Source organism: Argopecten irradians, chromosome 3 (genome assembly GCF_041381155.1).
Source record: "Argopecten irradians isolate NY chromosome 3, Ai_NY, whole genome shotgun sequence".
NCBI classification, from domain to species: Eukaryota; Metazoa; Mollusca; class Bivalvia; order Pectinida; family Pectinidae; genus Argopecten; species Argopecten irradians.
The window spans coordinates 48,889,855-48,915,912 of NC_091136.1; the positions used below are offsets into that span (position 1 = coordinate 48,889,855).

Here is a 26,058-nt window from a genome sequence, read left to right on the forward strand (position 1 = left end):
AAAGGGCGTAACTCTGCACGTACGTGTAAACGTAGACGTAGGATTTTGCGTAACTTACGTCTGAAAATCAATTTGTAACATCACGTCTGATTGGCTGATGCGACTTGGTGCCCGATCAAATTTGGCGGGTGTTTTAAAACTTTTTGTATTCCGGCTTGTTATCTATTTGATATGTTTTATAGTGTACAAAACTAAACATGCCATATATTTGACATGAAAAAATATTTGTATAAAAATCGATGCTTACTCCATTTTTACAAATTGCCAGGAGATGATTTTTGTAGGACTGAATTTACATGTATGTAACATGTATTAAAAAATCGTTAATTATTATTAAAAAGAGATAGAGATTTATCGGAATTATCCTACTATTTGGTCACCATGTAACGGATATATAATTACCTATCGACCATTTATCGGGATATCCTAATATTTGACAGGGTCGTAAGAAGCGGGGGAGCATGGGGGGCATTGCCCCCCCCCCTTTTTTTTTGCCGAGTGAATTGTTTTAAAAATGCACATTTAAAGAAAAAAGGGTCCTCCTGCTTCATTTAGAACATTTTCCGCTGCGCAGCGCGTTTCCTAAAACGTTCAAGCACGTAATGTTCAAATTTTTAATAATGAAAATTCAATACGTGACACGAACTACGGCGCTCGCAAATTCAACAAAATGAATTGTAAAACTCATCTCAGCCATTCTAAATCGTACTTTTTCGGCGCTCGCAAATTCAACAAAAGGCATCGTTTAACTCATGTCTGCCATTCTAAAATCTAAATTATGACAAATCGGCAAATCGTTGACTAATAATCGAAATCAACAAGACACCTGTATACCAATTGATATATTCAAAAATAGAATAGATATTCGCTCTTATGTGATTAAAAAGCATGGTAAATTTAATCTTGCTGTTTACATGTTTTTTCAACTGACCACTAATAAATGTAATTTAGAAGCAATCTCTGATTGATATTTATTGTAAGAATTAAGCCGCGGAAGGTAATGCGTGTCTCCGATGTTATGTAATCTATAATTTTAAGACAGATTACTATAATATAAACTTCTATCAATGCTAGAATGATAAAAATAACAGATTCTTGGGTCATGTATGGCACTCATTATTAGAGAAGACTTACTTCGTTATCGTTTCAATCAGTTTCATATTCAATTCAGAAAATGTACAATGTGTATTTGTTATAACATCATGCAATGCAATAATAAACTACACATTTTCGGCTAACATTCAACAGAGAGAGTTTGATTTACTTATATCTCTATGTATTCTTCGGTAGAGTAACGATACATTATGTACATCTACATGTACATATGCACATGTACAATACTCATAACAGGCGAATTAGTTCTAAATAGTTTTAAACCTTTTTGGTCCCATTACAATATTATTGTTCTGAAAAAATACCATTTATTACAGCTGCATAGGACATGGGTATTTCTATTTATTTATATTTTATTTCGCATTTTCGAAGTGTTGGGTGAATAATGCATCCGGATCAAAGATCCGTCACTTGGTTTTTCCTTTAGTTTGACGTGATTGCATCCGTAATCAACAAAGACGTCTGCTGCTGATTTTAAACCTGTTTGAACGGTCAGTGTTGTAAATGACCGGCTTAAGTATCTAAAATATCGATTTCTACTCGACTGGAAACTTATTCGATGTTCTCTCAGTCAGAAAAATAGCGCAATGTTGTTGTGAAGTGGGTTACGTTTAATTCTACGTGTACTCCAAAGTAGACGTAGATTTACGTGTAAAATTAATCGTAACTTCACTTCACGTAAAGTTACGACCTTTAGTGAAACACGTTTTAGACGTAACTTACGTCTACGTCTACGTTTACGTCTACGTGTAGACTTACGACCTTTAGTGAAACTCAGTCCAGGTCTTTAGTTGAGTGATTATACTTGTGAGGAAGGCTCTGTGTTATGTCCCAGGTCTTTAGTTGAGTGGTTATATACCCTTGTGAGGAAGGCTCTGTGTTATGTCCCGGGTCTTTAGTTGAGTGGTTATATACCCTTGTGAGGAAGGCTCTGTGTTATGTCCCAGGTCTTTAGTTGAGTGGTTATGTACCCTTGTGAGGAAGGCTCTGTGTTATGTCCCTGGTCTTTAGTTGAGTGGTTGTATACCCTTATGAGGAAGGCTCTGTGTTATGTCCCTGGTCTTTAGTTGAGTGGTTATATACCCTTGTGAGGAAGGCTCTGGGTTATGTCCCTGGTCTTTAGTTGAGTGGTTATATACCCTTGTGAGGAAGGCTCTGGGTTATTCCCCTGTTCTTTAGTTGAGTGGTTACATACCCTTGTGAGGAAGGCTCTGGGTTATTCCCCTATTCTTTAGTTGTGTGATTATATACCCTTGTGAGGAAGGCTCTGTGTTATGTCCCAGGTCTTTAGTTGAGTGATTATATACCCCTGTGACGAAGGCTCTGTGTTATGTCCTTGGCCTTTAGTTGAGTGGTTATATACACTTGTGAGGAAGGCTCTGTGTTATGTCCTTGGCCTTTAGTTTAGTGGTTATATACCCTTGTGACGAAGGCTCTGTTTTATGTCTCTGGCCTTTAGTTGAGTGGTTATATACCCTTGTGAGGAAGGCTCTGGGTTATGTCCCTGGTCTTGAGTGGTTACATACCCTTATGAGGAAGGCTCTGTTTTATGTCCCTGGCCTTTAGTTGAGTGGTTATATACCCTTGTGAGGAAGGCTCTGTGTTATGTCCCTGGCCTTTAGTTGAGTGGTTATATACCCTTGTGAGGAAGGCTCTGGGTTATGTCTCTGGTCTTTAGTTGAGTGATTATATACCCTTGTGAGGATAGCTCTGTGTTATGTCCCAGGTCTTTAGTTGAGTGGTTATATACCCTTGTGAGGAAGGCTCTGGGTTATGTCCCTGGTCTTTAGTTGAGTGATTATATACCCTTGTGAGGATAGATCTGTGTTATGTCCCAGGTCTTTAGTTGAGTGGTTATATACCCTTGTGAGGAAGGCTCTGTGTTATGTCCCCGGTCTTGAGTGGTTATATACCCTTGTGAGGAAGGCTCTGTGTTATGTCCCAGGCCTTTAGTTGAGTGGTTATAAACCCTTGTGAGGAAGGCTCTGGGTTATGTCCCTGGTCTTTAGTTGAGTGGTTATATACCCTTGTGAGGAAGGCTCTTTGTTATGTCCCTGGCCTTTAGTTGAGTGGTTATATACCCATGTGAAGAAGGCTCTGTGTTAGGTCCCTGGTCTTTAGTTGAGTGATTATACTTGTGAGGAAGGCTCTGTGTTATGTCCCTGGCCTTTAGTTGAGTGGTTATATACCCTTGTGAGGAAGGCTCTGTGTTATGTCCCTGGCCTTTAGTTGAGTGGTTATATACCCTTGTGAGGAAGGCTCTGTGTTATGTCCCTGGCCTTTAGTTGAGTGGTTATACTTGTGAGGAAGGCTCTGTGTTATGTCCCTGGCCTTTAGTTGAGTGGTTATATACCCTTGTGAGAAAGGCTATTTGTTATGTCCCTGGCCTTTAGTTGAGTGGTTATATACCCTTGTGAGAAAGGCTTCGGGTTATGTTCCTGGTCTTAAGTTGAATGGTTTCCCCTGTGAGGAAGACTTTGGCCTTGACATTAAGTTGAATGGTTGCCCCTTTGAAAGTTTAAGAATCTGAGTTTTGTCCCTTTGCCTTTATTGGAATATTGATTGCCTTTTAAGGAAGGTTTGAAAAAGTTATGCCCCATCCTCTGGTTTAACAGCCCTTGGTCTGTTATAAGTTGAGTTGTTAGAGAATAAAGCTAACTCATTAAGCCTACAGATCTGCGTGGGGTATGTTTTAATGGTAAGATCCAATGTGTAAACTACTTGCTGCAATGACCTTGGAAGGATATATAGAAACCAAACACAGACATACATAAATCTAGTAGTATTCTCTCTGGAATTAATTTGTAACTATACATCTCATAGTCGGTTGTCATTATTTATTCATAGATTTTTACTTAACTAAAAAATGTATATGGTAGTGAATAATGCGCACTAAGGCGCTTATAGATCTATTTGGAAACATAAACTTCTAAGGAAATAAAACAAAAACTTTGTATGGAGAATGTTCTTGCTATAGAGCCAATATGTATTAAGTATTGTGATTTTCTATACAAAGATCATTATTGATTTTTTTGTTGTTGATTACAATTCTTTGTTAGGATGAAATGATTCACAATTGTTTGTTAGGATGAAATGATTCACAATTTTTTGTTTGGATGAAATGATTCACAATTCTTTGTTAGGATGAAATGATTCACAATTCTTTGTTAGGATGAAATGATTCACAATTGTTTGTTAGGATGAAATGATTCACAATTCTTTGTTAGGATGAAATGATTCACAATTGTTTTTTAGGATGAAATGATTCACAATTGTTTGTTAGGATGAAATGATTCACAATTGTTTGTTAGGATGAAATGATTCACAATTGTTTGTTAGGATGAAATGATTCACAATTGTTTGTTAGGATGAAATGATTCACAATTCTTTGTTAGGATGAAATGATTCACAATTCTTTGTTAGGATGAAATGATTCACAATTGTTTGTTAGGATGAAATGATTCACAATTCTTTGTTAGGATGAAATGATTCACAATTCTTTGTTAGGATGAAATGATTCACAATTCTTTGTTAGGATGAAATGATTAACAATTCTTTGCTTTGTTATATCGGGATTAATAGACCGCTCTTTCATTCCGGAAAAAGATAGATAAATTTTTGGAACATCTATAAAGGATCATTATAGGTCTATGTAGTGAAGTTGGACTGAAATCATGTATCTGTATTATCAGGCTAAAATGTACTGCAAAGAATATGGAACTTTTCCGGTTCATTTCAGTCGTGGTCAAAACTCCTGATGGTGGGGTCCAGATCAATGGTAGAATGTCGTGTAATGCTGGACGTGTGAAGGGTTAAACTGCCCTCGGGAAACTCTAATGGAAGTTGACATCTACAATCTTCCGTCTTGGTGGCTACTCCGATTGGTTTTCAAATGTTAAACCAGTAGTCAATTAGTGGGTAATGCCACAAAGAGGCAATGCATTTATTCATGATAGATAGATCTATAACTTTACAGACAGTCTGTGGAGAGTCGACCTAATTGCCGTGTGATGGTCGTTTGACTGAACTTAAGTGTGATGAAGGTGATTGTAATACATACCAATTTAGTGGAAACCTCAGTGTTCAGGGTTGTATAACAGAATATCACCTACTGTATTAACCACACTACAACCTATACTGCCCTGTAAAATCATACTGGCTTTAAAGGTCATTAAAGAATGGGCCAGGTTAAGCAGGTGGCGGAAAGCTGGAGTACCAGGATAAAAACCATTAACTTAAGTATATATAATCAGCAGAACTGGCAACACTCAAAACTCGAGGTGGAGAGCTAGTCGAGTCAAATTGTACATGCTGCACAGAGTATACTGTTTTGTTCATTTACTATTGTTTTACTTTATTAGGTTTAACAGCCAATAAAAAGCCAAGGTCATTAATTTCCTTTGTTGTATATGACCATTATATTACATAATGGACACCTAGGAGTCCATTATGTAACTCACTGTCCATTATTATAGGGCCCCTGTCCATTATTCCCCCAAAATAATGGACAGTCTATTTTGAACAAAGGAAAAAAAAACGCTGCTGTATGGAAAACTAAACATGTTTATTTGACTATCCAAAATTTTACTTATTACTTCCCCTTCCTAGCTGTTACTGTTCTGAAAATAAAAAAAAAAACTTAATTAGATTCTTGCATTATTATTTGTTACATCTTTTTAAAACTTGTAATTGACGAGGAATAGGAACTCTAGATTCTTGACTGAGGTGGGATAATATGCAGTCTTTTAGATCAGATATCTCACAACCCTTATAACATATAATCTGATGATTATGGTTAAACATAATATACTTAAGAGCGAAACCTGTCTAATCTGACACCTGCTTTCCCTATCCTATCTGTAACTGTTCCGTATTCAACAATAGCAACAATAGTATACAACAGTATCTGACTTTCCTACACCCTGAATAATCTGACCAAACACCCACGTGGTGTCGGATTAGACAGGTTTCATTGTATTCCAGTGCAATGCTATCATAGCAATCAGATATGGGTTTTTTTTTTATCATATCTATAACATGCGTATGGTAGATTTTTTTTAGGAAAAAAAGTTATGTTTAAATTGTAGCGAAAACTCACCTTGCTTGTATGTATTTGATGTAAAGTTAGACAATGCACCTGTCCTTGTGCGAATAAATAGGTCACTTCAAACAGGCAAACAATCTGAATCACAGCTGCGTACATCCCTACATGTAAATGATGGCCGAGTAAGGAAAATATCACTATCCGACATGTTCAAAAACACTGTTGTACCTCCAAAGGTGTAAAACTAAATGACTGTGCATGCATCTCAACATTGTTAGTCCATTATTTGTCACAGGTGAGTGAACACCTGTGCAATTCCTGAAATGGGATGTCCCATTTCTCAAACAGGGTACGCAAGGTAGTGAGTAGTGGTATGATGGGTTTTAAGTAGGATAAATTCCTCAAACTGTCCATTATTAGAGAGAATGGATTGTACCTCGCCCTGCGGGCTCGGTACTATCCATTCTCTCTAATAATGGACAGGTTTTCGGAAATTATCCATTACATAAAAAGCCAAGGTCATTAATTAAGTCAATAGATTTTAGGGAATATCTGATAAGTATAGTCCTGTAAAAAGCCATCTGTCTCAATGACATAAGAGGTTGTAACCTAGTACAGAAGTATGAGAAAATGCCTTTGAAATTCCATATATTGAGATGTTTTGCCGTTAGATCATATCAGTTATAATAATAGGCCCATATATAGTCTATTGTTGATCAGTAAAATGCTAACCATACTGTTCCACTTTCCTTTGGGAAATTTATTTACCACCTTAATGTATCAAAGCACCAATATAGGTTGGTTCTCCCTCGGGTTCATTGAAATTTATATTTGGCTTAAACAACACCTGCAGACACAAAAGACAAACTAGGAAATTAGGAAATACAGGTTTAGGAAGGTTTCTACAAATCTCTTTGCTGAGAAATCTTAACCCTATTACTGGGAAGCTTCTGTATATTGTAGCAGTTTATTTTGGGAACAGTCAAGCACTCAAGCTCTCTACCTGCAAGGATGGGCCTTTCATACCTAGATCAATTGCATGTGTTCACCTCAAGAGCTCAGGAAAAAAAACCTTGTTTTGACTTCATTTGGCATACTCAAAGATCAATATTCTCTTCTTGTTTCATCATTGCTCTTGTTAAATCTTCACAATTAGATATTTTTAAATAGCTAACCATAATTTGTTTGACACTTAAAGCTGGCGGCAAAGCTTCAATGTAATATCTCACTGTATAACCATTCATAGAGAAACTGTTTAGCTGAGAATTAGCTGCATGGAAGATGCATTGTTTTTAATCTGGATTGACACAAACATTGAGATATTGGATAATGTTTTGTTATTCCTGTAGCTCCAATACTTTATTTGTCAGCAGATTCCATAGGGAATTTGCCTTATTAATATTGATGCGAACAAGAAATGCCTGATTAAGTTTTAAAAATGAGAATGTTTACAGCTGAAGTTACTATGTGCTGTTCACGGGACATACTGGTACCAGCAAACAATTAGTTGTTTCTGTATTCTTACTGTTTTTGTGTTTGGTAGAGCTTTCTATGTGCAAATTCGTGAACAATGCATGCTGCCATGGGTACGGTATATTTACCATAAATATTGCATTGGTCGTTGGTAGAGAGATCATAAAATATAAAATTTGATGATACGTAATTCCAATGCTGTTCTAGTATTTGTATTGTGGATAAGGTATTCCAATGTTTTAAACCACTGGCTCTAGCTATACATTTGGTTTGTGAGTTAGAAATATGTGTGCAGCTGTCAGCTGATGGTACATGGGTCGGTGGCTTTTCTCTGGTTACTCCAAATTTTCCCCCACCTCCAAAACCTGTCACATCATAAGCAGAACTTAGCTGTTAATTAGTAGACATTAATCAAACAAGCATACAGTTGCTTTCTATGAAGAAAATTTAAACTATCGATTTGGTTTTCAGAAAATAAAAAGAAAGAAAAAACAGTATATCCATATATCCAATGCATGCATAAAAATGATACAGAATTATAATGATCTGATGCTGAGCTACAGCTGGGCTCTGTTAATGGTATAGAGATGGTTGTGGACTGTTACACTTTACATTCCCAAATAAAGTCATGATCTGTATGTATAGAGGTAATCACTTACACTAAGCTCCTTAAGTAACACATACATCACAAAATGGTTATGTCCGGATCGCAGCTCTGTACGACCAACTACCGTGATAGATAATGGCTTACTCTGATACGCTATTATTGTAATCCGATATCCCGCAGTGCAGAAGAAAGTACAATACAAATATTTGTAATGGACCATCGCAATCTTACCGGTTAATGGACAGCTTGGATTATTTCTTATTTTTGTCACGCAGGACACTCAAGTCCATGGTTATATTTCATATTGATGTATGTGATGTCTCAAAGTGCTCGTTAACTGATGAGGACGAGTTCAGCGTTAAGGAAGAATGACTCCACCTGTTCAGAGATGAACCGAGACAATATAGAAGAGATACAATGTTTGACTTTGTTATCTTCCAACTAGTGTCTCGTTCTTCACCTGCCACTAGCATTGATTTTCTATTTAATCTGATGTCCCAATCTCAACCATTTACCTTATAAGGAAGTGTCACACATACTTCATTAGAATGGCAGAGGATGTGAAGTCGCTAACGATACAAGTTTCTGGGTTAGGGAAAGGCTTTTAACGTAACAACAGTTTATCATGTCAGATTGTGTTTGTTGGGTTGGGGGAAAATAGAACTAGATTTTTATCATCCAGAGTTTAAATGTACTGTATAAGTCATCCAGTTGAACACAAGGGTAAAAGATTTGAATGTTTTGCTTGTCAATCTTAATCTGAATAGACTGACTGATTTGTTTTCTCGGTTTATTGTACATGGCAGCTGCTCCACATGGATTTGGTGGGTAATCGATGGAGGGGTGGTCTTGTAGGATGTCAAGTCACCTTAATTAGTATGATCTAAAATGGACCTTGTGAGTCGTTTACTCACTACTGGAGTCTTTATAGATAATAATAGGTCACTATACCAACAATGGAAGTCTGTATGAAACATCATCTGTTCATCAATAATATAAAATACCATTATCATATCATTTTTTCTCACAACTGAAGCCTGCATAGCAAACCCAGTAGTGTTTATAAAAATCATGTCATCTAAAATATGCTGCCATCTTTTGCCTACAATGAGAGTTATAATAAAATAAGTTGTCATTTTTTGCCTAAAATGAGAGTCAGTATAAAAAAAGCTGTCATCTTTTGTCCACAATGAGAGTCAGTATAAAATAAGCTGTCATCTTTTGCCTACAGTTAGCATAAAATAAGCTGTTATCTTTTGTCCACAATGAGACTCAGTATGAAATAAGCTATCGTCTTTTGCCTACAATGAGACTCAATATAAAATAAACTGTCATCTTTTGACTACAATAAGAGGAAGTATAAAATAAGTTGTCATCTTTTGACTACAATGAGAGGTAGTATAAAATAAGTTGTCATCTTTTGCCTACAGTGAGATGTAGTATAAAATAAGCTGTCATCTTTTGCCTACAGTGAGAATCAGTATAAAATAAGCTGTTATCTAAATAAGCTGTTATCTTTTATCCACAGTGAGAGTCAGTATAAAATAAGCTGTTATCTTTTATCCACAGCGAGAGTCAGTATAAAATAAGCTGTTACCTTTTATCCACAGTGAGAGTCAGTATAAAATAAGCTGTTATCTTTTATCCACAGTGAGAGTCAGTATAAAATCAGCTGTTATATAATAAACGCTGACTGTGGTAATCATAGTACTTGTGTTTATACATGCATTCATGCGATTCTGTGACACAGACATATTTTTATAGAACAGTATACATTGCTACAATAGAAATATGCAAAATATTAACACTATCAGTAAGAGAAAAAATCTATATGTGTATATGAAGTGTGGACCGTCTTTGTGGGTACAAATGTATGTACATGTACATATGTGTTTAGACATACAAAATGTAGGAAGTTACATTGTAAATATATATAACCCATCACAATACATATATATACATGTGGGCATTATTACATTTTTTGATATAAATAATTTAAATAATTAACTTTAATCATGGCATTAAATTTATAACCTACTAGAAAGATTTACATTTATGAACTACTATGCAGATTATGACTACCTGGTATATATGACTTTTGAAGTTTTTAATGTTAAATCAACCAGTTTACCTTTAATGCCTAATATTTACCGCTTTGAAGATATGTTTAATTGTAATATAGAATTTTGAATGTCATACACTAGAGAAACCTTGTATCCAGGGATTTTCACTATAAAAGAACTCAGAAATGGATGCCAAAATTGTCATTTGTTTTAAGGTTTGGACCCTAGTTCCTCAGGAGCATTGCCTGCCTGCAGCCAAGGTCTCGCAGACAAGATTTATAGCTGATGTCTTTCTGGAGGCTTTGTCATTGATTTTAAAGACTCTAATTTGACAGGGAAATGTTTCAAAGTGTACATATAAAATGGCCTGATGTGTAACTGAACCATACGTATACCTGTACTGGTTATGAGGAAGAATTATAGGCTTATTGCCAAGTATCGAGTTTGACTCCTTCATTATGACTCGTCATTTCCAGTGATGCCAATTTCAGTAATGCATGGAATGTGTTCATTTAATATCACCAGCCTTGAACTGAAGTCATTGATTTGAGATCCTCATCTTTAATTAGAAGTATAAATCAAGTTTGTACCAGTGATTCAGAACGAGACATGATTTATTAAAGCATAAAATTAGGTTATGGGCATGAGTGTTAATTACAATTGCACACAGTTCTGAAATGTAGGCCACCGATCACATAGATTTTAAAAGTAAAATGATGGCAAACAGAGATCCATGTTGTATTTAACTGCAATATTTTTCGGATAATTAGTGATTATAGTTACAGTCAAACCTGCTCTAACGACCGCCTGTAAATAACGACCGCCTGTCTATAACGACCGGTTTTTAGGCTTCGGTCAGGATGACCTATTGTCATCGTGTTTTCGTCCGTCGTCGTGCGCCGTGCGCCGTCCGCCGTCCGCCGTCCGCCGTCCGCCGTCCGCCGTGCGTCGTGCGTAAACTATTTATACAAAAGCCTACTCCTCCTAAACCCTTGAGTGAATTACATCCATATTTGGTGTGAAACATCCTTGGGGAAGGACAATCATATTTTATATAAATGAGATAAGTCCGACCCCTAGGGGCAGAGGGGCGGGGCCCCAAAAGGGCAAATTTTCTTAATTTAAGCTTTTAAATTCTACTCCTCCTTCATCCTTGGATGGATTTCATCCATATTTAGTGTGAAACATCATTGGGGACCGACAATCATATTTTATATAAATGAGCCTGGTCCGACCCCTAGGGGCTGAGGGGTGGGGCCCCAAAAGGGCAAATTTTCTTAATTTTAGCTTTAAAATCCTACTCCTCCTTCATCCTTGGATGGATTTTATCTATATTTGGTGTGAAACATCATTGGGGAAGGACAATCATATTTTATATAAATGAGCTTGGTCCGACTCCTAGGGGCTGAGGGGTGGGGCCCCAAAAGGGCAAATTTTCTTAATTTTAGCTTTAAAATCCTACTCCTTCCTCATCCTTGGATGAATTTCATCCATATTTGGTTTGAAACATCATTGGGGAAGGACAATCATATTTTATATAAATCAGTCTGGTCTGACCCCTAGGGGCTGAGGGGTGGGGCCCCAAAAGGGCAAATTTTCTTAATTTTAGCTGGCCCACTTCCTGTTTTCAGGTTTCGGTCTCCGATCTCAATGATTTTATAGGGGTTTAATTGATGCCGAACAACATACAACATTTTCGTAAAGATTTTTAGGTCATCTGACCGAAGGTCAGGATGACCTATTGTCATCGTGTTTTCGTCCGTCGCCGTCCGCCGTCCGCCGTCGTCGTGCGCCGTCCGCCGTGCGTCGTGCGTAAGACTATTTATACAAAAGCCTACTCCTTCTTAACCCTTGAGCGGATTACATCCATATTTGGTTTGAAACATCATTGGGGAAGGACAATCATATTTTATATAAATGAGCCTGGTTCGATCCCTTGGGGCTGAGGGGTGGGGCCCCAAAAGGGCAAATTTTCTTAATTTTAGCTTTAAAATCCTACTCCTCCTTCATCCTTGGATGGATTTCATCCATATTTGGTGTGAAACATTATTGGGGATGGACAATCATATTTTATATAAATGAGCCTGGTCCGACCCCTAGGGGCTGAGGGGTGGGGCCCCAAAAGGGCAAATTTTCTTAATTTTAGCTTTAAAATCCTACTCCTTCTTCATCCTTGAATGGATTTCATCTATATTTGGTGTAAAACATCGTTGGGGAAGGACAATCATATTTTATATAAATGAGCCTGGTCCGACCCCTAGGGGCAGAGGGGCGGGGCTCCAAAAGAGGAAATTTTCTTTATTTAAGCTTTAAAATCCTACTCCTCCTTCATCCTTGGATGGATTTCATCCATATTTGGTGTGAAACATCATTGGGGATGGACAATCATATTTTATATAAATGAGCCTGGTCCGACCCCTAGGGGCTGAGGGGTGGGGCCCCAAAAGGGCAAATTTTCTTAATTTAAGCTTTAAAATCCTACTCCTCTTTCATCCTTGGATGGATTTCATCCATATTTGGTGTGAAACATCATTGGGGAAGGACATTCATATTTTATATAAATGAGCCTGGTCCGACCCCTAGGGGCTGAGGGATGGGGCCCAAAAAAGGGCAAATTTTCTTAATTTTAGCTTTAAAATCCTACTCCTCCTTCATCCTTGAATGGATTTCATCTATATTTGGTGTAAAATATCATTGGGGAAGGACAATAATATTTTATATAAATGAGCCTGGTCCGAACCCTAGGGGCAGAGGGGTGGGGCCCCGAAAGGGCAAATTTTCTTAATTTTAGCTTTAAAATCCTACTTCTCCTTCATCCTTGGATGGATTTCATCCATATTTGGTGTGAAACATCGTTGGGGAAGGACAATCATATTTTATATAAATGAGCCTGGTGACCCCTAGGGGCAGAGGGGCGGGGCTCCAAAAGAGGAAATTTTCTTAATTTAAGCTTTAAAATCCTACTCCTCCTTCATCCTTGAATGGATTTCATCCATATTTGGTGTGAAACATCATTGGGGAAGGACAATCATATTTTATATAAATGAGCCTGGTCCGACCCCTAGGGGCAGAGGGGCGGGGCTCCAAAAGGGGAAATTTTCTTAATTTAAGCTTTAAAATCCTACTCCTCCTTCATCCTTGAATGGATTTCATCCATATTTGGTGTGAAACATCATTGGGGAAGGACAATCATATTTTATATAAATGAAATAGATCCGACCACTATGGGCAGAGGGGCGGGGCTCCAAAAGGTCAAATTTTCTTAATTTAAGCTTTAAGATCCTACTCCTCCTTCATCCTTGGATGGATTTCATCCATATTTGGTGTGAAACATCATTGGGGAAGGACAATCATATTTTATATAAATGAGCCTGGTCCGACCCCTAGGGGCAGAGGGACGGGGCCTAAAAAGGGGAAATTTTCTTAATTTAAGCTTTAAAATCCTACTAGTCCTTCATCCTTGGATGGATTTCATCCATATTTGGTGTGAAACATCATTGGGGAAGGACAATCGTATTTTTAGGTCATCTGACCGAAGGTCAGGATAACCTATTGTCATTGTGTTTCGTCCGTCGTCGTGCGCCGTCCGCCGTCCGCCGTGCGCCGTGCGTCGTGCTTAAGACTATTTATACAAAAGCCTACTCCTCCTTTATCCTTTGATGGATTTCATCCATATTTGGTTTGAAGCATCATTAGGGAAGGACAATCATATTTTATATAAATGAGCCTGGTCCGACCCCTAGGGGCTGAGGGGTTGGGCACCAAAAGGGCAAATTTTCTTATTTTAAGCTTTAAAATCCTATTCCCCCTTCATCCTTGGATGGATTTCATCCATATTTGGTGTGAAACATCATTAGGGAAGGACAATCATATTTTTAGGTCATCTGACCGAAGGTCAGGATGACCTATTGTCATCGTGTTTCGTCCGTCGTCGTGCGCCGTGCGGCCGTGCGCCGTCCGCCGTCCGCCGTGCGCCGTGCGCCGTTGTGCGTCGTGCGTAAAGACTATTTATACAAAAGCCTACTCCTCCTTAACCCTAAAGCGGATTACATCCATATTTGGTGTGAATCATCATTGGGGAAGGACAATCATATTTTATATAAATGAGCCTGGTCCGACCCCTGGGGCTGAGGGGTGGGGCCCCAAAAGGGCAAATTTTCTTAATTTTAGCTTTAAAATCCTACTCCTCCTTCATCCTTGGATGGATTTCATCCATATTTGGTGTGAAACATCATTGGGGATGGACAATCATATTTTATATAAATGAGCCTTGTCCGACCCCTAGGGGCTGAGGGGTGGGGCCCCAAAAGGGCAAATTTTCTTAATTTAAGCTTTAAAATCCTACTCCTCTTTCATCCTTGGATGGATTTCATCCATATTTGGTGTGAAACATCATTGGGGAAGGACATTCATATTTTATATAAATGAGCCTGGTCCGACCCCTAGGGGCTGAGGGATGGGGCCCAAAAAAGGGCAAATTTTCTTAATTTTAGCTTTAAAATCCTACTCCTCCTTCATCCTTGAATGGATTTCATCTATATTTGGTGTAAAACATCGTTGGGGATGGACAATCATATTTTATATAAATGAGCCTGGTCCGACCCCTAGGGGCAGAGGGGCGGGGCTCCAAAAGAGGAAATTTTCTTTATTTAAGCTTTAAAATCCTACTCCTCCTTCATCCTTGAATGGATTTCATCCATATTTGGTGTGAAACATCATTGGGGAAGGACAATCATATTTTATATAAATGAGCCTGGTCCGACCCCTAGGGGCTGAGGGGTGGGGCCCCGAAAGGGCAAATTTTCTTAATTTTAGCTTTAAAATCCTACTCCTCCTTCATCCTTGGATGGATTTCATCCATATTTGGTGTGAAACATCATTGGGGATGGACAATCATATTTTATATAAATGAGCCTTGTCCGACCCCTAGGGGCTGAGGGGTGGGGCCCCAAAAGGGCAAATTTTCTTAATTTAAGCTTTAAAATCCTACTCCTCTTTCATCCTTGGATGGATTTCATCCATATTTGGTGTGAAACATCATTGGGGAAGGACATTCGTGTTTTATATAAATGAGCCTGGTCCGACCCCTAGGGGCAGAGGGACGGGGCCTAAAAAGGGGAAATATTCTTAATTTAAGCTTTAAAATCCTACTTGTCCTTCATCCTTGGATGGATTTCATCCATATTTGGTGTGAAACATCATTGGGGAAGGACAATCGTATTTTATATATATGAGTCTGGTCCGACCCCTAGGGGCTGAGGTGTGGGGCCCCAAAAGGGCAAATTTTCTTAATGTTAGCTGGCCCACTTCCTGTTTTCAGATTTCGGTCTCCAATCTCAATGAAAATTGGTCTATAGGGGTTTAAATTAATGCCGAACAACATGCAAACATTTTCATTAAGACTTTGGTTTTCCAAGATGGCCGCTGGCCCACTTCCTTTTTTCAGGTTTCAGTCTCCAATCTCAAGGAAAATTGGTCTATAGGGGTTTTAATTGATTCTGAAGGGGAACTTTAGGTGAGGACAATCATATTTTATAAAGGACCGAGCTAAGACCCATGGGGATAGTATGGCGGATGTCCAAAATGGAAGCTTTGCTGAAATTTGGCTTTAAAATCCGTAAATGGGTTACAACCATATATGGATGAAGGGCTACCAAGTTTGTTCAACGAATGACATTTATCTATTTCAGAAACTTACATATTCAACTAAGGAGTTCCTTGTATTGTTTATATTAATCGTTAACCAATACTTTATACTGTGACTTTGTTGTTTTGTGCAATGAGTCAGATGACCGTTAAGGCCCATGGGCCTCTTGTATATAAATGAGCCTGGTCCGACCCCTAGGGGCTGAGGGGTGGGGCCCCAAAAGGGCAAATTTTCTTAATTTTAGCTTTAAAATCCTACTCCTCCTTCATCCTTGGATGGATTTCATCCATATTTGGTGTGAAACATCATTGGGGAAGGACAATCATATTTTATATAAATGAGCCTGGTCCGACCCCTAGGGGCTGAGGGGTGGGGCCCCAAAAGGGCAAATTTTCTTAATTTTAGCTTTAAAATCCTACTCCTCCTTCATCCTTGGATGGATTTCATCCATATTTGGTGTGAAACATCATTGGGGAAGGACAATCATATTTTATATAAATGAGCCTGGTCCGACCCCTAGGGTCAGAGGGGCGGGGCCACAAAAGGGCAAATTTTCTTAATTTTAGCTTTAAAATCCTACTCCTCCTTCATCCTTGGATGGATTTCATCCATATTTGGTTTGAAACATCATTTGGGAAGGACAATCATATTTTATATAAATGAGCCTGGTCCGACCCCTAGGGGCTGAGGGGTGGGGCCCCAAAAGGGCAAATTTTCTTATTTTAGCTTTAAAATCCTACTCCTCCTTCATCCTTGGATGGATTTCATCCATATTTAGTGTGAAACATCATTAGGTAAGGACATTCATATTTTATTTATTTGAGATAGGTGTGACCCCTAGGGGCAGAGGGGTGGGGCCCCAAAAGGGCGAATTTTCTTATTTTAAGCTTTAAAATCCTACTCCTCCTTCATCCTTGGATGGATTTCATCCATATTTGGTGTGAAACATTATTGATGAAGGACAATCATATTTTATATAAATGAGCTTGGTCCGACCCCTAGGGGCTGAATGGTGGGGCCCCAAAAGGGCAAATTTTCTTAATTTTAGCTTTAAAAACCTACTCCTCCTTCATCCTTGGATGGATTTCATCCATATTTGGTGTGAAACATCATTTGGGATGGACAATCATATTTTATATAAATGAGCCTGGTCCGACCCCTAGGGGCTGAGGGGTAGGGCCCCAAAAAGGCAAATTTTCTTAATTTTAGCTTTAAAATCCTACTTCTCCTTCATCCTTGGATGGATTTCATCCATATTTGGTGTGAAACTTCATTAGGGAAGGACAATCATATTTTATATAAATGAGCCTGGTCCGACCCCTAGGGTCAGAGGGGCGGGGCCCCCAAAGGGCAAATTTTCTTAATTTTAGCTTTAAAATCCTACTCCTCCTTCATCCTTGGATGGATTTCATCTATATTTAGTGTAAAACATTATTGGGGAAGGATAATCATATTTGATGTAAATGAGCGTTGTCCAACCCCTAGGCGCTGAGGGGTGGGGCCCCAAATGGGCAAATTTTCTTAATTTTAGCTTTAAAATCCTACTCCTCCTTCATCCTTGGATGGATTTCATCCATATTTGTTGTGAAACATCATTGGGGAAGGACAATCATATTACAAATGAGCCTGGTCCGACCCCTAGGGGCTGAGGGGTGGGGCCCCAAATGGGGAAATTTTCTTAATTTTAGCTTTAAAATCCTACTCCTCCTCCATCCTTGGATGAATTTTATCCATATTTGGTGTGAAGCATCATTGGGGAAACACAATTATATTTTATATAAATGAGTCTGGTCTGAACCCTAGGAACTGAGGGGTGGGGCCCCAAAAGGGCAAATTTTCTTAATTTTAGCTGGCTCACTTCCTGTTTTAAGGTTTCAGTCTCGATCTCAATAAAAATTGGTCTATAGGGGTTTTAATTGATGCCGAACAACATGCAAACATTTTCGTAAAGATTTTGGTATTCCAAGATGGCCGCTGGCCCACTTCCTGTTTTAAGGTTTCAGTCTCCGATCTCAATGAAAATTGGTCTATAGGGGTTTTAATTGATGCCGAACAACATGCAAACATTTTCGTAAAGATTTTGGTATTCCAAGATGGCCGCTGGCCCACTTCCTGTTTTAAGGTTTCAGTCTCCGATCTCAATGAAAATTGGTCTATAGGGGTTTTAATTGATGCCGAACAACATGCAAACATTTTCGTAAAGATTTTGGTATTCCAAGATGGCCGCTGCCCACTTCCTGTTTTAAGGTTTCAGTCTCCGATCTCAATGAAAATTGGTATATAGGGGTTTTAATTGATGCCGAACAACATGCAAACATTTTCGTAAAGATTTTGGTATTCCAAGATGGCCGCTGGCCCACTTCCTGTTTTAAGGTTTCAGTCTCCGATCTTAATGAAAATTGGTCTATAGTGGTTTTAATTGATTCAGAAGGGGGAACTTTAGGTAAGGACAATCATATTTTATAAAGGACCGAGGTAAGACCCATGGGGATAGTATGACCGAGGTCCAAAATGGGAGCTTTGCTGAAATTTGGCTTTAAAATCTGACTCCTCCTTATATTAATCCTTGAATGGGTTTCGACCATATTTGGATGAAGGGCTACCAAGTTTGTTCAACAAATGACATTTACCTTTTTCAGAAACTTACACATTCAACTAAGGAGTTCCTTGTATTGTTTATATTAATCGTTAACCAATACTTTATACTGTGACTTTGTTGTTTTGTGCCATGAGTCAGATGACCGTTAAGGCCCATGGGCCTCTTGTTAGATTCCCCGTGCGTTTTTACTCTATAATGGCACTGCATAACGACCACCTGTCTAATCTGGCTAACGACCGGTCGTTATAGCCCCGTCAAAGTTATATAACGACTGGTCGCTGAGATCGACTTTTCGAGAACCGAGTACAATGTGTGTGTAGTAGCGTCCCTTTGACCTACTTCCGGTAATTAACTCCCTTTGTAAGCAAATGGCAGCCATTTCTGAAGCCCAAGCTATGAATTGTTTATACAGTACTGTTTGGTTTATAACCAAGCGGTCGTAACATTTGAGGTACAAATATGGTTGCCAACTTAAGGATGGAAGTTTTAACGACCGTTTATGCCTATCAAAGACTGAAATTATGTTTGGTCGCGAACGCCATGTGCACGACAAAATCACTCGTAAAGCGTGATTTTGAAGCCACAACTCGGATGATACGGTAGGCAAAATAAAACATGCCGATTTATTTAATGTGTTCCGTTATTCATTGTCGATATTTAGCATTGTTTTATTACTAAGAAATGGCCTGTACTTAGGCTATTTCAAATTAGGCCTATAAATTTAAGTTCTTCTTTACGATTAGAGTCAGTCGGATTATCGCCTGATGTAACCCGGGTATTCTCGATGGGTTTATAAATAAAATAAGGTCCAATTTCTTGGTAGAAATGTTACTGAAAGTTAATATGTGTACCTGCATTGTGATTTTAATAGTTTTGAAGCTGTATATTGTGAGAAAACGCCTCCAAATCGATCTTTCATGTTCCGAGATTAATCCGTCAAAACTGGTTACACGGCAACATTCCATACGACTTGCCAGCGAGAATGTGTTGTAAAAAGATATTACACACATACATTGTCTGAAAATAATCGTTCACAGATAGGCCATGTTAAGTCAGTAATTAGGTAATAATTATGTCCATAGCTGAAAAAATATACTATGTATCAAAACGAGTTGATTTTGTTATGATCGAAATTTCCGATTGCATTAAAATAAAACGAACACAAATCACGGAAATGTAATGACACAATTATTTCTTAAATAATGCATGGCAATAAATACATACACATCCAGTAGCAGGTCTGTTTTGTATTAATTCAATTCTGTTTTATTTACTGGCTCGTTGGTTGGCACGAAAGCCCCAACCTGTCTATAAAGACAACCTGTCTATAGTGACCGCTTTTCTGTCTCCCCTTCAGTGGTCGTTATAGACAGGTTTGACTGTATATAATTACTTGAATGATAGATACTTATTTAGGATGGGGAAAATACTTATTTAGAATGGAGAAAATACTTATTGAAGATGGATGGGGAAAACACTTATTTAGGATGGAGAAAAAAGTTATCTAGGATGGAGAAAATACTTATTTAAGATGGATGGGTAAAATACTTATTTAGGATGGAGAAAACACTTATTTAGGATGGAGAAAATACTTATCTAAGATGGAGAAAATACTTATTTAGAATGGAGAAAACACTTTATTTAAGATGGATGGGGAAACACTTATTTAGGATGGGGAAGATACTTATTTAAGATGGAGAAAATACTTATTTAAGATGGATGGGGAAAATACTTATTTAGGATGGAGAAAATACAGAAAAATAAATCACACTTGAGAATATGTTTGTTTACAGTATTTTACTATAGTGATTAAAATGTTTAAGTATTGTTTTAATGGTTAATGTTAATATATTAATTATCAGGATGGGAGAAATTCCACCCGTGCCCCAAGTTTGAATGATTTTACCCTGCAACCACAGGTTTACTGTGCTGCAACTTAGTATTGTATGTCTACAATGACCACTCAAAAGACAAAGAAAACAAATTGTCTTTATAACCAACTGGTCACAGGTCAAATTGTCTAGAAATAAATCATTTGTGGTCTGAGAAAGTGGTCTTAATGAGGCGGTGGAAGTTACACAGAAGTGGTCATTGAGGCAAGTTTTACATTGTAATTTATTATAGTTATGATGAGTAATTTTCAGCATTTTGATGAGAATTCAATTTGATCTATATTTGTTGGGGATGTGTTGAGAGATCAAAGGACATTTGTGCTGAGCATGAAATTCAAGTGAAGACTAAAAATTTATCACTGTCCTATATACAAACCAACAATGCAGTTTTATCAATCTGAATGTATCTTTTTGCTTTGATTCTACAGACCATGTGACCGGAGCAGAGAAGATTTGGATATCATTTATTCTCGACTGAAAAGTGTGAAAGCCTTCGATAAATTCCACCCGTCTCTTCTGCAGCAGATCTGTTACTATGGTTACTACGAAGACCTGGAGAAGGGGATTACATGTAAGTTTGTCGCAGCAATCACTGCTCAAAAACCTGCAGCAATTAAAGCAGGATTAGCAATGGAAAATATTGATTAAAGAAAAAGATATTTTGTTTTGTTTATAAGAATTGCCATATCATTAGGATTTGTAAAGCTGACTAGACTTGTTAAGCTGTCCCATTGTATAATGTGATTACTCTCGCCATCAAAAAGTAATGTTTGCCTGCAGTGGTGGCTCTTTGGTCCCCACGGAGACATGAACAAGAGGCTGACACCGATACAGAAGGATGTGCTATTTATACCTGACACACTATCTCCTGAAATCCTTTAAAGCCTTCATAAACCTTGATCATCATACAAAGACAATCATCGTCTTTGTCAGCTATGAATTGCTACATTTTCATTGTCTAGATAGATAAACCTTTATTGGACATTTGTTGAGGCTCCTTGAAGGTAATAGAACTTTAGTATACAGAATTTGAATACAGCTCTTCTTTGATAACAGTTGTACCTATATGTGTAACACCTCTTCCTCAGTTAGATGAACATCTGTAGCTCTTGCATACTTTTATTGTTTGAATACATATATATATATATGGGACAAAGAAGTAATTCCAACCGTGTTGACAATTTTTTTTTTTTTTTTAAATTCTCGAGGCAATTTGTGTAAAGACACACAAAACGAACATGATTAGGTACATAATATGATATGAACAGTAATACGAGACAATCAAAGTAGACAAATATATAGCAGCACAATGGAGCGCAATTAACACTTTGGCAAGTGGCAGATGAAGGTCGGATCTACCAAAATGTAGTCATGATGTTTGGCAGAACGCTACAATATGAGCAGTGACTGGAAAGCGTGCCACGTGTGATGTCAAATGTGTGTCAAATTTATATGTAGTGCTCATTTGTATAGGATACAAATTTAGTTGTCTTTCTCCCCTGTGTGTGCAAAGGAGCAAAGTCTTAAATTTAGTCGCCTTTTACTGGGCAGCATATGCAAAGGAGCAAGAAAGCGTAGAAAAGAATGGGAAAATGCTGGAAAGAGGGATTAGTAATTGAAAAGGGAGTTATCAATTGATGTCAATTTGTATTATATATATATTCAACTTTCGTTAATGCCTTTGGGATAGCAGATCTGTGGATAGTTAATGCCTTTGGGATAGCAGATCTGTGGATAGTTAATTGCTCAATTGCATTTACCTGCATGTCTTTCCAACTATGGCTGGGTAATTACATGTGTAGATAATTCTGATATAGCCTGTCATATGTACTGTCAACCAATGTATTTCTCATCATCATTTCTTGTCTTCATAATTTTCAACATAGTCTTAAATATATAAATCTGCCAACAGTGATACTTTCTGATGATCATGCACTCGAGTACATGATGCACAGTAGTCCCTTGTTATACCACCACCTTATGTCCTGTGCCGATTTGATTTTGGTGGTATAAGGGATAAAAATTTTACCTACTGCCTGATCATATGAGGTAACTAATCACTGATAAAACTTTTACCTACTGCCTCATCGTTTGAGGCAACTAATCAATGATAAGAATTTTACATAGTGCCTGATCGTTTGAGGCAACTAATCACTGATAAAAATTTTACCTACTGCCTGATCATATGAGGTAACTAATCAATGATAAGAATTTTACATACTGCCTGATCGTTTGAGACAACTAATCACTGATAAAAATTTTACCTACTGCCTGGATGTATGAGGCAACTAATCAATGATAAGAATTTTACATACTGCCTGATCGTATGAGGTAACTAATCAATGATAAGAATTTTACATACTGCTTGATCGTATGAGGTAACTAATCAATGATAAGAATTTTACATACTGCCTGATCGTATGAGGTAACTAATCACTGATAAAAATTTTACATACTGCCTGATCGTTTGAGGTAACTAATCAATGATAAGAATTTTACATACTGCCTGGTTGTATGAGGTAACTAATCAATGATAAGAATTTTACATACTGCCTGGTTGTATGAGGTAACTAATCACTGATAAAAATTTTACATACTGCCTGATCGTTTGAGGTAACTAATCACTGATAAAAATTTTACATACTGCCTGATCGTTTGAGGTAACTAATCAATGATAAGAATTTTTCATACTGCCTGGTTGTATGAGGCAACTAATCAATGATAAGAATTTTACCTACTGCCTGGATGTATGAGGTAACTAATCAATGATAAGAATTTTACCTACTACCTGATCGTTTGAGGTAACTAATCACTGATCAAAATTTTACCTATTGCCTGAACATTTGAGGTAACTAATCAATGATAAGAATTTTACCTACTACCTGATCGTTTGAGGTAACTAATCACTGATCAAAATTTAACCTATTGCCTGAACATTTGAGGTAACTAATCAATGATAAGAATTTTACATACTGCCTGATCGTTTGAGACAACTAATCAATGATAAGAATTTTACATACTGCCTAGTTGTATGAGGCAACTAATCAATGATAAGAATTTTACATACTGCCTGGTTGTATGAGGTAACTAATCAATGATAAGAATTTTACCTACTACCTGATCGTTTGAGGCAACTAATCAATGATAAGAATTTTACCTACTACCTGATCGTTTGAGGCAACTAATCAATGATAAGAATTTTACATACTGCCTGATCGTTTGAGACAACTAATCAATGATAAGAATTTTACATACTGCCTGATCGTTTGAGACAACTAATCAATGATAAGAATTTTACATACTGCCTGATCGTTTGAGACAACTAATCAATGATAAGAATTTTACATACTGCCTGATCGTTTGAGACAACTAATCACTGATAAGAATTTTACCTACTGCCTGATCATATGAGGTAACTAATCAATGATAAGAATTTTACATACTGCCTGGTTGTATGAGGCAACTAATCAATGATAAGAATTTTACCTACTGCCTGGATGTATGAGGCAACTAATCAATGATAAGAATTTTACATACTGCCTGATCGTTTGAGACAACTAATCAATGATAAGAATTTTACATACTGCCTGGTTGTATGAGGCAACTAATCAATGATAAGAATTTTACCTACTGCCTGGATGTATGAGGCAACTAATCAATGATAAGAATTTTACCTACTGCCTGGTTGTATGAGGCAACTAATCAATGATAAGAATTTTACCTACTGCCTGATCGTTTGAGACAACTAATCAATGATAAGAATTTTACCTACTGCCTGGATGTATGAGGCAACTAATCAATGATAAGAATTTTACCTACTGCCTGATCGTTTGAGACAACTAATCAATGATAAGAATTTTACATACTGCCTAGTTGTATGAGGCAACTAATCAATGATAAGAATTTTACATACTGCCTGATCGTTTGAGACAACTAATCAATGATAAGAATTTTACATACTGCCTGGTTGTATGAGGTAACTAATCAATGATAAGAATTTTACATACTGCCTGGTTGTATGAGGCAACTAATCAATGATAAGAATTTTACATACTGCCTGATCGTATGAGGCAACTAATCAATGATAAGAATTTTACATACTGCCTGATCGTTTGAGACAACTAATCAATGATAAGAATTTTACATACTGCCTGATCGTTTGAGACAACTAATCAATGATAAGAATTTTACATACTGCCTGGTTGTATGAGGCAACTAATCAATGATAAGAATTTTACCTACTGCCTGGATGTATGAGGTAACTAATCAATGATAAGAATTTTACATACTGCCTGGATGTATGAGGCAACTAATCAATGATAAGAATTTTACATACTGCTTGATCGTATGAGGTAACTAATCAATGATAAGAATTTTACATACTGCTTGATCGTATGAGGCAACTAATCAATGATAAGAATTTTACATACTGCCTGATCGTTTGAGACAACTAATCAATGATAAGAATTTTACATACTGCCTGGTTGTATGAGGCAACTAATCAATGATAAGAATTTTACATACTGCCTGATCGTATGAGGCAACTAATCAATGATAAGAATTTTACATACTGCCTGATCGTATGAGGCAACTAATCAATGATAAGAATTTTACATACTGCCTGATCGTATGAGGCAACTAATCAATGATAAGAATTTTACATACTGCCTGGTTGTATGAGGCAACTAATCACTGATAAGAATTTTACCTACTGCCTGGTTGTAACTAATCATCTCACCTCCACCTGTACTTGGGAGTTTGCCTTCTCCAGGGAACTCAAGGAATCCTCTTGTTATGTCCCCCAGTGTGAGACAAACTTAATCAACTGATCAACATTCTTTATTTAAGGATCGACCCACATTTAAATATATATTAGAACTTTGTTTTCTAAAATTTCACAGCTTTGATCAAAATCTGTGAAAAATAATATTTAATGATTCAGGATTTCAACCACATCCCTGTCGACAAACTGGAGATCTCCAGCTTACTGAGCTTCTCAGACTGGAGATTATGTACAGCAAGATGTTTACCATATCAAGGCATACTCATAGGTAGAAATATGAAAATATGGATGTGAAAATCACTTTATTTTTAATTTTTTTATACATATTACCTAAAACAAAATGCTATTTAAATAAATTATTTATCAAAAGGTAAACCTTTCAGTATTTTTGTGATAAAATAAAATACTAGATAAATTGTGTTTTTGTTAATCTTCTCCCATAATCAGTAGAAACTGGAGATTTTTAAGTCAACTGACCAAAGATCATGGTGACCTATTGTGATAGTCTTTTGTCTGTCGTCGTGGGTCGTCTGTCATGCATTGTCTGTTGTGCGCGCGTTAACATTTCCTTGTGAACGCGATAACTTTAGTAAATATAAACCGAACTTTGTATGTATAGACTAACACTGGAAAGATCTTGGACGAGTTCGATAATCAGCTTGATTCTAGAGTAATTTACAGAGTTATTGCCCTTTCCACTAATAATTATTATTGGACCTTGTGAACAGGATAACTTGAATAAATAAGAACTGAGCTCATTGAATATTTGTTTGTAGATTAACATTGGAAATATCTCGAATGAGTTCAAAAATCAGCTTGATTCGACAGTAATTTAGG

General features: G+C 37.3%; 1 protein-coding gene across 2 annotated transcripts in view; it reads left to right on the forward strand.

Annotated features, from left to right (window-relative positions):
• The window catches only part of LOC138318911 (rap guanine nucleotide exchange factor 4-like), a 122,565-nt gene that overhangs the window by 20,972 nt on the left and 75,535 nt on the right, over positions 1-26,058 (forward strand). Inside the window, exons 1-2 of one of the 2 annotated variants that reach the window (XM_069261724.1) lie at positions 18,990-19,145; positions 20,867-21,009. In XM_069261724.1, the coding sequence (XP_069117825.1) occupies positions 19,006-19,145; positions 20,867-21,009 (283 nt within the window). In that variant the 5' untranslated portion in view covers positions 18,990-19,005. Of the gene's footprint in view, positions 1-18,989; positions 19,146-20,866; positions 21,010-26,058 lie in introns of those variants that run through there. The other variant, XM_069261725.1, reaches the window with a different exon arrangement.